General features: G+C 44.6%; 3 protein-coding genes and 1 pseudogene across 15 annotated transcripts in view; all 4 read left to right on the top strand.

Annotated features, from left to right (window-relative positions):
• LOC113144193 (protocadherin gamma-C5-like) overlaps positions 1 to 13,695 on the top strand; it is a 261,353-nt gene that overhangs the window by 225,434 nt on the left and 22,224 nt on the right. The window lies entirely within an intron of this gene.
• LOC113144228 (uncharacterized) lies at positions 858 to 6,737 on the top strand. The gene is made up of 2 exons (XM_026330104.2): positions 858 to 3,397; positions 4,188 to 6,737. Exons 1-2 carry the CDS (start codon positions 860 to 862, stop codon positions 6,735 to 6,737), a joined length of 5,088 nt encoding a protein of 1,695 aa, XP_026185889.2. The 5' UTR covers positions 858 to 859.
• LOC113144194 (protocadherin gamma-C5-like) lies at positions 7,642 to 10,138 on the top strand (annotated as a pseudogene).
• Positions 11,046 to 13,517, top strand: LOC113144195 (protocadherin gamma-C5-like). Its single transcript, XM_026330064.1, has one exon. It carries the CDS (start codon positions 11,046 to 11,048, stop codon positions 13,515 to 13,517), a length of 2,472 nt encoding a protein of 823 aa, XP_026185849.1.

Genomic DNA, 13,695 nt, shown 5'->3' with positions numbered 1-13,695 from the left:
TAGTGTCACATACCCACACTTCATTTGCCATTTTGAATAGTTCAGCACCACGAAGGTGGACAGTGACTGTTCTGGGGATGTAGAAATGTGTTAGGCTTATGATTAATAAGAATTAAAACCCTTGTATCAGGGCACGTGTTTTCATTCAGTACTTCGTGTTCTCTAAACAAAACAAAACCAAAATATCTCTGAACATAGAGATTGTGATTATTTCCATCTAAAGTTGCTTTATCCATGATTACTGACTTTGTCGTCTCTTTAAAAAACGTGTTTTAAAGTCATATGCTTCCTTTAGATTATTCAACATCCGACAGCTTCCATAATATTTTTTTATATATCTTAATAATTTGCTTATTTTCTTATTACTATTGTTTTTTAACGTCAGTGCTGTTTATTTGCCATTTAATGACCATTTAAAACGTTTGTGTTTTCTTATGGATCGTGAAGCATTTTGGGTCAGCTTGAGTTGTTTTTATAGAACTAAATCGAACTTGATTTGCTTTGATGACAGTTGCCTATGGTTACACTAAAAAAGCACAAGCAGAATAGATGCTGCCACTTTAAGAGTGCCGATCAGGTCCCCTCTCATTGGATGGTGGAAATGGATGCTGTGCACCAATAGGATTCAGAACTGTACAAAGCAATCTAGTCCCTGCCCCCAGCATCCAGCCTCAACGCTGTAACACTTACAATGCAATGAGCTCGAGGAGAGAGCAATGAGCTTATATTTTACCATATAAACATTTTATATTTCGGCTTAAATTCACTCACAGTACTTTGTAAAGAAAACGTCCGATGGAGATAATATCCATACTGATGGATTTCAGGATTTTTCTATACACTATGTCAATTGGAAATAATGTTTTATAGCGGACCAACGATGACAAAGAGAAAAGGATACCGAGACTGGAGATGGCAGGCGCTTTGGTGGCATCATTTCTTTCTCTTGTGGAATACAATAGACGGACAGACTCGTTACAGCATCCCAGAGGAACTCAAACAGGGCTCTGTGGTAGGAAATCTAGCCAAAGATCTGGGTTTAGGACTGTCTGAGATTTTTGACCGTAAGCTGAGAGTCGCCTCTGAGGCTGGTAAGCAGTATTTCAGCGTGGATGCGGGGAAGGGCGAGCTGGTGGTGAATGACAGAATAGACAGAGAGGCTTTATGTGGACAAAGCGCCAGCTGTGTTCTGCCTCTGCAGGTTGTAATTGAAGACCCATTGCAGCTGTTCCGTGTCGAGGTCGAAATACAGGACATTAATGATAATGCACCTAGATTTCCATCAAATGATATCACTTTGGAGGTCGCAGAATCTACGGGTTTGGGAGTTCGTTTTCCACTAGAAAGCGCCATAGATCCAGATGTGGGTAGTAATTCACTAAAGTCCTACACTCTCAGTAAAGACGAGTGTTTTAGCATTAGAGTTAAGGAGGTTGCCGGTGGAAGGAAAGTCCCTGAATTGATTTTAGCAAAACTTTTAGATAGAGAGAAAAATGCTGTTCATAAGCTTCTGTTAACAGCTTTGGATGGAGGCAATCCAGTAAAATCCGGGACAGCTCAGTTATCGATTAGGGTCCTTGACAACAACGATAATGTTCCAGCTTTTGAGAAAACGTTGTACAAAGTCTCTATTAGTGAAATGGCAGCGGAAGGTGCATTAATAGTACAAACTAAAGCGACAGACATGGACGATGGTCAAAACGGAGAAATAGAATACTCATTTGGAGCCCATACATCAGATGGTGTTCTCTCTGTTTTTACTATTGATAATATATCGGGAACCATATTTCTTAAAGGAAAATTAGATTTCGAAACAACTGCAAATTATGAATTAGACATAAGTGCAAAAGACAGAGGGAGTCCGAGAATGGAGGGGCACTGTACTGTGCATGTTGAAGTCTTAGATGTTAATGATAATGCCCCAGAGATTATTCTCACCTCTCGCCCAAAGCCAGTGCGCGAAGATTCGACTAATGGCACAGTAGTAGCTTTGCTCAGTGCTCGAGACCTTGACTCCGGTGATAATGGTAAAATAACATTACAGCTCCCCGGGAAATCTCAATTTGCACTAAAACCTTCGTTTTCTCACAGTTACGCCTTAGTTACCAGTGGAATTTTGGATCGAGAAAATATCTCCGAATATAATATTGAGATAACAGCCACTGACTCAGGCTCTCCTCCTCTGTCCAGTAAGAAAACTATACCTGTCACCATCACTGATGTCAATGACAACCCTCCTGTATTTACTCAGCCCTCATACAATGTATATTTAAAAGAGAACGGGGTTCCAGGCTCTATACTGTTCTCAGTATCAGCATCTGACCTGGACTTTGGGGACAACGCCAAAGTCTCCTACTCTATACTGGACTCTAAAGTACAGGACGTGTCTGTGTCATCTTATGTTTACATTAACTCCGAGAACGGCAGCATCTACAGCATGCACTCGTTTGACTATGAGAAGCTGAAGGTGTTTCAGATTCAGGTTCAGGCCAAGGACCAGGGCTCTCCGTCTCTCAGCAGCAACGCCACAGTCCATGTTTTTATCCTGGACCAGAACGACAATGTCCCCGCTGTTATCTACCCCTCCTCCGCTGCCCTGGGCTCCGTCTCTCATCAGAGGATGCCCCGCTCCGCTAAAGCGGGTCACCTGGTTACCAAGGTGACTGCCGTGGACGCGGACTCGGGCCATAACGCCTGGATCTCCTACAAATTGGCGGAGGCCACAGACGCCTCTCTGTTCACTGTCAATCTGTACACAGGGGAGGTGAGGACTAAACGCGCTGTGTCCGAGCAGGACGACTCCTCTCAGAGGCTGCTTATAGAGATCAGAGACGACGGGGAGCCGGTCCAGTCCTCCACCGTCACGGTGTCCATCCTGCTGGAGGACGGTCTCCATGAGCCCATCTTAGACCTGCGACAGAAAGTGTCCGAGCCCAGCAAGAAAAACGGCAGAATCACCCTTTATCTGATTCTGTCCCTGGCCTCGGTGTCCGTGCTGTCTCTGCTGACTTTTCTCGTCTTAGCGGTTAAATGCATCAGAAACAGCAGAAGCAGCGGTAGTTGCTGCATGAGACGCAGCGACTGCGATGATTACAAGAACCCCAACAGGAACCTGCAGATTCAGCTCAACACTGATGGACCTATAAAGTACGTGGAGGTCCTGGGAGGAGACATGTTGTCCCAGAGTCAGTCCTTCAGGTCCTGTATGTCTCCAATGTCCGAGTACAGTGATTTCACTTTGATTAAGCCCAGCAGCACCACAGACTTTAAGGAGGTGATCAGTGTCCTGGATGCGTCTTTACCGGACAGCACCTGGACCTTTGAGAGCCAGCAGGTGAGCAGAAACCGACCATTGATCAAAAATAATTACGAAATGTATTGCACAGCTGGTAGCTGGGTATTTTGTCTGTTAATGTCTATGTGTCTGTTGATCTGCCTGTCTGCCCTTCATTATCTGTGAATTTCAATACATATTATTGTGGTCACACCTGTTCTCAATGCCAATTGTGTAATTTAATTATCATACACAAAGTAATGTACAACCATAGATTCAAAAACGGTTAGAGTAGTTGTTTCCAAACCATGCCTTTTAGGCATAGACAGCTGATCTTTCAGCACCATAAGGGTGGACAGCGACCTAAAATGCCTCGACTACCATCTACTGTGGTAGAGTGTGGATTTATTTATTATGTATAGTTGTTTTGGAAGCAGGTAACGCTTTACTGTTATTTTAATTTTTCCACATATTTTATAATGCCAAATTAGCGGTAGATATTGTTTGAGTTGCTAACTGCAGGGTATTTATATGCCTTTGGTGTGTGTGTCTGTGTTTAATAGTACGGTAGATATAGTGACCTCAGATCAAATCTCACAAAGACAATAACTGCTGCCACTTTAAGAGTCTGGATCAGTTCCCCTCTCATTGGATGGTGGAAATGGATTCTCTGAACCAATAGGATTCAGAACTGTACAAAGCAATCTAGTCCCTGCCCCCATGCGGCTTTGGCGCTGTAACACTTACAATGCAATGAGCCGGAGAAGAGACGCCATAGAGCTCGACTTTTCTAAGATTTAAATGTACAAATTTTATCTTACAGAGATGGTCAGTCACTGGTATTTTTCTCTGGGAGTCTTTATTACTATTATGGATTCTAGCGTTCTTTTCAAGATGATGTCAATTGGAAATAATGTTTTATAGCGGACCAACGATGACAAAGAGAAAAGGATACCGGGACTGGAGATGGCAGGCGCTTTGGTGGCATCATTTCTTTCTCTTGTGGAATACAATAGACGGACAGACTCGTTACAGCATCCCAGAGGAACTCAAACAGGGCTCTGTGGTAGGAAATCTAGCCAAAGATCTGGGTTTAGGACTGTCTGAGATTTTTGACCGTAAGCTGAGAGTCGCCTCTGAGGCTGGTAAGCAGTATTTCAGCGTGGATGCGGGGAAGGGCGAGCTGGTGGTGAATGACAGAATAGACAGAGAGGCTTTATGTGGACAAAGCGCCAGCTGTGTTCTGCCTCTGCAGGTTGTTCTTGCAAATCCTTTGCAGTCTCATCGAATTGAAGTAGAAATAAAAGACATAAATGACAATTCTCCTATTTTTCTTACACCCGAGATTAACCTGAAAATACCAGAGTCAGTCGCGCTTGGCAAACGTTTTCCACTGGAAAACGCGGATGACCCTGACGTAGGAAGCAATTCTTTGAAAACCTACTCTCTAAGTAAAAACGAATATTTTTCTCTAAAATTTAGAGAGATTAAAAATGGTAAAGTTGTCCCGGAATTAGTGTTAGAAAAGCAATTGGATCGAGAAACGAGCCCTCTCCATCATCTGCTATTGACAGCACTGGATGGAGGAAACCCTGTCAGATCGGGAACCTGTAAGATCACCATTACTGTACTTGATATTAACGACAATTTTCCAGTATTCAAAGAAAATGAGTACAAGGTGTCTTTAAAGGAGAACAGTACTAAAGGAACATTTGTAATCAAACTCACAGCTACAGATGCCGACGATGGTTTTAATGGGGAAGTTAAATATTATTTTGGGTCCCGCACTCCAGAAAATGTTTTATCAACGTTTGAAATCGACGCTGTAAAAGGAGAAATTGTATTGAAAGGATCATTAGACTATGAGAGCTCTAAATCTTACCTTATTGATATAACTGCTAAAGACAATGGCGTCCCTGAAATGGAAGGTCACTGTCGTGTACAGCTGGATGTAGAGGACATTAATGATAATGCTCCAGAAATTGTTCTCACATCAAAACCCAGTCCAGTCCGCGAGGACGCACCAAGTGGCACCGCAGTGGCTTTAATCAACGCACGAGACCTTGACTCCGGTGATAATGGTAAAGTGACGCTACAGCTTCCCAAACGTTCCCCTTTCACTCTGAAACCATCTTTTTCTAACAATTACGAACTAGTCACCAGCGGAGCTTTAGACAGAGAGAGTTTCTCAGAGTATCATATTGAGATAACAGCCACTGACTCAGGCTCTCCTCCTCTGTCCAGTAAGAAAACTATACCTGTCACCATCACTGATGTCAATGACAACCCTCCTGTATTTACTCAGCCCTCATATAATGTATATTTAAAAGAGAACGGGGTTCCAGGCTCTATACTGTTCTCAGTATCAGCATCTGACCTGGACTTTGGGGACAACGCCAAAGTCTCCTACTCTATACTGGACTCTAAAGTACAGGACGTGTCTGTGTCATCTTATGTTTACATTAACTCCGAGAACGGCAGCATCTACAGCATGCACTCGTTTGACTATGAGAAGCTGAAGGTGTTTCAGATTCAGGTTCAGGCCAAGGACCAGGGCTCTCCGTCTCTCAGCAGCAACGCCACAGTCCATGTTTTTATCCTGGACCAGAACGACAATGCCCCCGCTGTTATCTACCCCTCCTCCGCTGCCCTGGGCTCCGTCTCTCATCAGAGGATGCCCCGCTCCGCTAAAGCGGGTCACCTGGTTACCAAGGTGACGGCCGTGGACGCGGACTCGGGCCATAACGCCTGGATCTCCTACAAATTGGCGGAGGCCACAGACGCCTCTCTGTTCACTGTCAATCTGTACACAGGGGAGGTGAGGACTAAACGCGCTGTGTCCGAGCAGGACGACTCCTCCCAGAGGCTGCTTATAGAGATCAGAGACGACGGGGAGCCGGTCCAGTCCACCACCGTTACGGTGTCCATCCTGCTGGAGGACGGTCTCCATGAGCCCATCTTAGACCTGCGACAGAAAGTGTCCGAGCCCAGCAAGAAAAACGGCAGAATCACCCTTTATCTGATTCTGTCCCTGGCCTCGGTGTCCGTGCTGTCTCTGCTGACTTTTCTCGTCTTAGCGGTTAAATGCATCAGAAACAGCAGAAGCAGCGGTAGTTGCTGCATGAGACGCAGCGACTGCGATGATTACAAGAACCCCAACAGGAACCTGCAGATTCAGCTCAACACTGATGGACCTATAAAGTACGTGGAGGTCCTGGGAGGAGACATGTTGTCTCAGAGTCAGTCCTTCAGGTCCTGTATGTCTCCAATGTCCGAGTACAGTGATTTCACTTTGATTAAGCCCAGCAGCACCACAGACTTTAAGGAGGTGATCAGTGTCCTGGATGCGTCTTTACCGGACAGCACCTGGACCTTTGAGAGCCAGCAGGTGAGCAGGGAGCAAAATAACCTACATTCACAGTCTCACACACATTTCTCACAAGATTCGATTTCAGATATATAATATGATATATGCATAACAATACTGAAGTCATCACAGTGCAGATTTAAATTTTCTCCATTGCCTTAAGCAACATATAACAACGCAGTGCATTTTTATCAGACGTGTGTGTGTGTGTGTGTGTGTGTGTGTGTGTGTGTGTGTGATTGTCATTTTTCTTCACATTCGAGACTGACCATTGTTCCTTGAAATACCTGAGCTCTGTTCACAAAAGCTTAAATATCCAAACATATAAAACACATTAGAAAGCTTACTGAGCGTCTTGGTGTATATGAATTTTATTCCATGATTATGATGATATTTATGATACTTATGTCTCCCTTCTGCACATTTGACAGTTCCAGGATTAAAAAATAGACTTCAGTGGACTGAAAACGCGCTGAATTTAGACGCTCGCTTGCTTTTAATTTTAGTGTGTGGAATGTATGTGTGGAAATCATGCGGATTAATGTGACTGTAACTATAAAAACTGCGGTGTTAAAGACATTAAGAGGATTGTTGAAATAATCAAAATCAAGAGAATATTAACTTTTCATTCAACGGGTTCAATTGCAGTTACTTGCTCATTGTCAAAGCGCCTCATTGTGCCGTTTCCTATCTTCCTTAATCGCAGCTGGGCCTGGAACACATTTCTTTCTCGATGGTATTGGGTGAGGAGTAGGTGCCGTGAGCCAATAGCATAAGGAGTTGTACAAAGAGATCTACTCCCTCCCCCCATCCATCTCCAACACTGTAGCCAGTACATTGCTTAGAGCCCGAGATGAGAGGTGGACACGTTTCGACACTGATTAAATAATAAACCTTTAATTTACATCCCAGGATGTACAAACATGGACATATTTCCCGCACAGCAAGTTCATTGTTGATGGATTTTCACACGGACCTCTTTATTTTAAACGATATTGTAATGGGAAATAATGTTGTATTGTAACGGATCCGCGATGACAAAGAGAAAAGGATACCGGGACTGGAGATGGCAGGCGCTTTGGTGGCATCATTTCTTTCTTTTGTGGAATATAATAAATGGACAGACTCGTTACAACATCCCAGAGGAGTTGGACCGGGGCTCTGTGGTAGGAAATCTAGCCAAAGATCTGGGTTTAGGACTGTCTGAGATTTTTGACCGTAAGCTGAGAGTCGCCTCTGAGGCTGGTAAGCAGTATTTCAGCGTGGATGCGGGGAAGGGCGAGCTGGTGGTGAATGACAGAATAGACAGAGAGGCTTTATGTGGACAAAGCGCCAGCTGTGTTCTGCCTCTGCAGGTTGTAATAGAAAACCCGTTACAGCTACACCGGATAGAAGTTGAAATAAAGGACGTAAATGACAATTCCCCTAGTTTTCTCAAAAGCGAACATATCATAGAAATAGCTGAGTCCACCATTGTAGGTGTGCGTTTTCCCTTAGAGAGCGCAGAAGATCCCGATGTTGGAAGTAACGGCTTAAAGAGCTACAGTCTGAGCAAAGACGATTGCTTTACTTTAAAAGTTAAAGAAATTGAGAACGGAAGAAAAATACCTGAATTGGTATTAAATAAATCATTAGATCGCGAGAAAAAAGCCACTCACAATTTATTTCTTACCGCTGTGGACGGAGGCAATCCTGTCAAGTCTGGAACTTCAAAAATAACTGTAAATGTGCTTGATAATAATGACAATGTCCCGGTTTTTGAAAACAACTTCTATAAGACCGCTGTTCAAGAAAACACTGCAAATGGCTCCTTTGTGGTTACAACAAAAGCAACCGACATAGATGAGGGTCCAAATGGAGAAATTGAATACTCGCTCGGTATACACACACCCCCATCAGTGCTGGCATTATTTCGTATAGATGCAGTAACGGGAGATATATTTTTAAAGCAAAAACTGGACCACGAAAGTCAAGCCTCGTATCGAATAGACGTTACTGCAAAGGACAAAGGTTTGCCTAGAATGGAGGGGCATTGTAGTGTACAGGTTGATGTTTTAGACATAAATGATAATGCCCCGGAAATTGTACTGACTTCAAAACCCAGTTATGTGCCCGAAGGCTCTCGTATTGGGACAGTAGTGGCTTTACTCAGCGTCCGTGATCTTGATACTGGTGATAATGGCAAAGTGACGTTACAGCTCCCCCTAGAGTCCCCTTTTGCTCTAAAACCTTCATTTTCTAATAATTACGCCCTGGTCACCAGCGGAGCTTTAGACAGAGAGAGTTTCTCAGAGTATCATATTGAGATAACAGCCACTGACTCAGGCTCTCCTCCTCTGTCCAGTAAGAAAACTATACCTGTCACCATCACTGATGTCAATGACAACCCTCCTGTATTTACTCAGCCCTCATATAATGTATATTTAAAAGAGAACGGGGTTCCAGGCTCTATACTGTTCTCAGTATCAGCATCTGACCTGGACTTTGGGGACAACGCCAAAGTCTCCTACTCTATACTGGACTCTAAAGTACAGGACGTGTCTGTGTCATCTTATGTTTACATTAACTCCGAGAACGGCAGCATCTACAGCATGCACTCGTTTGACTATGAGAAGCTGAAGGTGTTTCAGATTCAGGTTCAGGCCAAGGACCAGGGCTCTCCGTCTCTCAGCAGCAACGCCACAGTCCATGTTTTTATCCTGGACCAGAACGACAATGCCCCCGCTGTTATCTACCCCTCCTCCGCTGCCCTGGGCTCCGTCTCTCATCAGAGGATGCCCCGCTCCGCTAAAGCGGGTCACCTGGTTACCAAGGTGACGGCCGTGGACGCGGACTCGGGCCATAACGCCTGGATCTCCTACAAATTGGCGGAGGCCACAGACGCCTCTCTGTTCACTGTCAATCTGTACACAGGGGAGGTGAGGACTAAACGCGCTGTGTCCGAGCAGGACGACTCCTCTCAGAGGCTGCTTATAGAGATCAGAGACGACGGGGAGCCGGTCCAGTCCACCACCGTCACGGTGTCCATCCTGCTGGAGGACGGTCTCCATGAGCCCATCTTAGACCTGCGACAGAAAGTGTCCGAGCCCAGCAAGAAAAACGGCAGAATCACCCTTTATCTGATTCTGTCCCTGGCCTCGGTGTCCGTGCTGTCTCTGCTGACTTTTCTCGTCTTAGCGGTTAAATGCATCAGAAACAGCAGAAGCAGCGGTAGTTGCTGCATGAGACGCAGCGACTGCGATGATTACAAGAACCCCAACAGGAACCTGCAGATTCAGCTCAACACTGATGGACCTATAAAGTACGTGGAGGTCCTGGGAGGAGACATGTTGTCTCAGAGTCAGTCCTTCAGGTCCTGTATGTCTCCAATGTCCGAGTACAGTGATTTCACTTTGATTAAGCCCAGCAGCACCACAGACTTTAAGGAGGTGATCAGTGTCCTGGATGCGTCTTTACCGGACAGCACCTGGACCTTTGAGAGCCAGCAGGTGAGCTGATGAAAATTAATTTAGACGTTTCCATCATTTGTTAAATGTTGTTAGATTTCCATGTTTAAAAAAACACATATTGGTTATGTTGTTTGATGATCCTCCTGTGTGTCTGTAGCGAAAACTAAACGCTGGTCTGCTCAGCTTTGAGTTGTATCATTGCCATAGGCTGAAGTGTATGAGCACTGTGGTATTGTTTTTGTTGTGTTAACACGATTATTAAGTGCCCATCTAAAAATGTCATCTATTTAACAACACAGATCTCATATATTCTCCGTCCTCTTTCTTTCCTTACAACTGGTAAATGCTACCACGATTCTGGACAAATATGAGCTTTGAGATTTAATATTATGAAAAGTGGCAACGTGATATCACAATTACACATTTCTGACTTGATCTTTCATTCATACTTTGTTAGAAAGGATGGTTGTTCTGCCTTAACTGTTCATCATATATGATTTTCTGTCTGCAACGTTTTTCTTTATTTTATGATCAGTCTGGATTTTTAGCCCATTTGTGAATCCATAGAAATTAGATGGATGTTCCACCTATGACAAGCAGCAGTGCACGGGCTGATTCTCATATAGAGCATCTGTGGCTTTAAATGCAGCGCTCAGTCTCCTTCCTATTGGATGCTAGTGGAAGATGTTGTGCACCAATGACATACAGGACTGTACAAAGAGATCTACCCCCTCCCCCTTGTAGCCTCAGCACCGTAAACGTTAACAATGCAAAGAGCCGGAGTACGGTGGGTGATGCGCTCACATCTCCGAGATAAAAACGAAATCGGTCACTTAAAGCTTCAGACATGAAATGAAATCCTTTGGTTTTTTTATGGCAATAGCTATTGTTCGTTGGAATCGGATATAATCTTCGATTTTCTCGATGGGAAATAACATTTTCTAACGGATAAGGGATGACAAAGAGAAAGGGATACCGAGACTGGAGGTGGCTTGTTCTTTGGTGGCATCATTTCTTTCTCTTGTGGAATACAATAGACGGACAGACTCGTTACAGCATCCCAGAGGAACTCAAACAGGGCTCTGTGGTAGGAAATCTAGCCAAAGATCTGGGTTTAGGACTGTCTGAGATTTTTGACCGTAAGCTGAGAGTCGCCTCTGAGGCTGGTAAGCAGTATTTCAGCGTGGATGCGGGGAAGGGCGAGCTGGTGGTGAATGACAGAATAGACAGAGAGGCTTTATGTGGACAAAGCGCCAGCTGTGTTCTGCCTCTGCAGGTTGTTCTTGAAAAACCTCTAAATTTGCATCGGATTGAGGTAGAAATAAAAGATATAAATGACAATTCACCCAGTTTTCATACAAAAGAAATGTCTTTGAAGATTGCTGAATCGGCAGCTGTAGGAACTCGTTTTTCCTTGGAGAGTGCAGAAGATTCAGATGTTGGCAGTAATTCAGTGAAATCTTACACTTTAACTAAAAACGACTGTTTTACGTTAAAGATGAAAGAAGTTGAAGAAGGTAAAACAGTCCCTGAGTTAGTGTTAGAGAAGCCTCTTGACCGAGAGAGAAAAGCAGTTCATCGGCTATTACTGACTGCATTAGATGGGGGTAATCCAGTCATGTCTGGCACCTCACAAATCACAATAACAGTGCTGGATGTAAATGACAATTTTCCAGTTTTCGATAAAAATACATACAAAGTTTTCTTACAGGAGAATACTGCAAAAGATAGCTTTATTATCAAAATTACAGCAACTGATGCTGACGAGGGACCAAACGGAGAGGTTGAATTCTCTTTTGGCTCTCGGACACCTGCTTCAATCTTGTCAGTGTTTGAAATCAATCCATTAACAGGGGAAATACATTTGAAAGGAGACTTAGACTACGAAAGTGCCACGTCTTACAAAATTGAAGTAACTGCCAAAGACAAGGGAGTCCCTGAAATGGAGAGTCACTGCCGTCTGCAGATAGATGTTACAGATGTTAATGATAACACTCCAGAAATTGTTCTTACCTCTGAACCGCAGCCGGTGCGAGAAGACGCACAGAGTGGCACTGTCGTGGCTTTGCTCAATGCACGTGACGCTGACTCCGGTAATAATAGCAAAGTCACGCTGCAACTGCGCAGAGGTTCTCCTTTCACGTTAAAACCTTCATTTTCTAATAATTACGCTCTGGTCACCAGCGGAGCTTTAGACAGAGAGAGTTTCTCAGAGTATCATATTGAGATAACAGCCACTGACTCAGGCTCTCCTCCTCTGTCCAGTAAGAAAACTATACCTGTCACCATCACTGATGTCAATGACAACCCTCCTGTATTTACTCAGCCCTCATACAATGTATATTTAAAAGAGAACGGGGTTCCAGGCTCTATACTGTTCTCAGTATCAGCATCTGACCTGGACTTTGGGGACAACGCCAAAGTCTCCTACTCTATACTGGACTCTAAAGTACAGGACGTGTCTGTGTCATCTTATGTTTACATTAACTCCGAGAACGGCAGCATCTACAGCATGCACTCGTTTGACTATGAGAAGCTGAAGGTGTTTCAGATTCAGGTTCAGGCCAAGGACCAGGGCTCTCCGTCTCTCAGCAGCAACGCCACAGTCCATGTTTTTATCCTGGACCAGAACGACAATGCCCCCGCTGTTATCTACCCCTCCTCCGCTGCCCTGGGCTCCGTCTCTCATCAGAGGATGCCCCGCTCCGCTAAAGCGGGTCACCTGGTTACCAAGGTGACGGCCGTGGACGCGGACTCGGGCCATAACGCCTGGATCTCCTACAAATTGGCGGAGGCCACAGACGCCTCTCTGTTCACTGTCAATCTGTACACAGGGGAGGTGAGGACTAAACGCGCTGTGTCCGAGCAGGACGACTCCTCTCAGAGGCTGCTTATAGAGATCAGAGACGACGGGGAGCCGGTCCAGTCCTCCACCGTCACGGTGTCCATCCTGCTGGAGGACGGTCTCCATGAGCCCATCTTAGACCTGCGACAGAAAGTGTCCGAGCCCAGCAAGAAAAACGGCAGAATCACCCTTTATCTGATTCTGTCCCTGGCCTCGGTGTCCGTGCTGTCTCTGCTGACTTTTCTCGTCTTAGCGGTTAAATGCATCAGAAACAGCAGAAGCAGCGGTAGTTGCTGCATGAGACGCAGCGACTGCGATGATTACAAGAACCCCAACAGGAACCTGCAGATTCAGCTCAACACTGATGGACCTATAAAGTACGTGGAGGTCCTGGGAGGAGACATGTTGTCTCAGAGTCAGTCCTTCAGGTCCTGTATGTCTCCAATGTCCGAGTACAGTGATTTCACTTTGATTAAGCCCAGCAGCACCACAGACTTTAAGGAGGTGATCAGTGTCCTGGATGCGTCTTTACCGGACAGCACCTGGACCTTTGAGAGCCAGCAGGTGAGCACTAAACAATAGTGTGTAATTTTATGCACTGTTAAAAAAAAAAAAACTATGAAAATCATGGTGTTTCAAAGATGGAGTACACAAACGTGTATTCTTCTTTCTTTTTTTAGCTGCATTCACTAAACATGTTTGGCTCTCTGTTGATGTTTGCTCTTTGATATTATAAACATGATATTGCATATGATATTAT

This window comes from Mastacembelus armatus, chromosome 10, assembly GCF_900324485.2.
Source record: "Mastacembelus armatus chromosome 10, fMasArm1.2, whole genome shotgun sequence".
NCBI lineage: Eukaryota > Metazoa > Chordata > Actinopteri > Synbranchiformes > Mastacembelidae > Mastacembelus > Mastacembelus armatus.
The sequence above is the reverse complement of the archived record's forward strand: the minus strand, read 5'-3'. Positions and strand labels throughout refer to the sequence as shown.

Bases quoted from the DNA above. Each gene is read 5' to 3' on its own strand.
- LOC113144195 (XM_026330064.1), top strand. From the start codon at position 11,046: ATGACAAAGAGAAAGGGATACCGAGACTGGAGGTGGCTTGTTCTTTGG.
- LOC113144228 (XM_026330104.2), top strand. From the start codon at position 860: ATGTTTTATAGCGGACCAACGATGACAAAGAGAAAAGGATACCGAGAC. The intron at 3,398-4,187 runs GTATTTTGTCTG...CAATTGGAAATA, and splicing joins ATTGCACAGCTGGTAGCTGG to ATGTTTTATAGCGGACCAAC.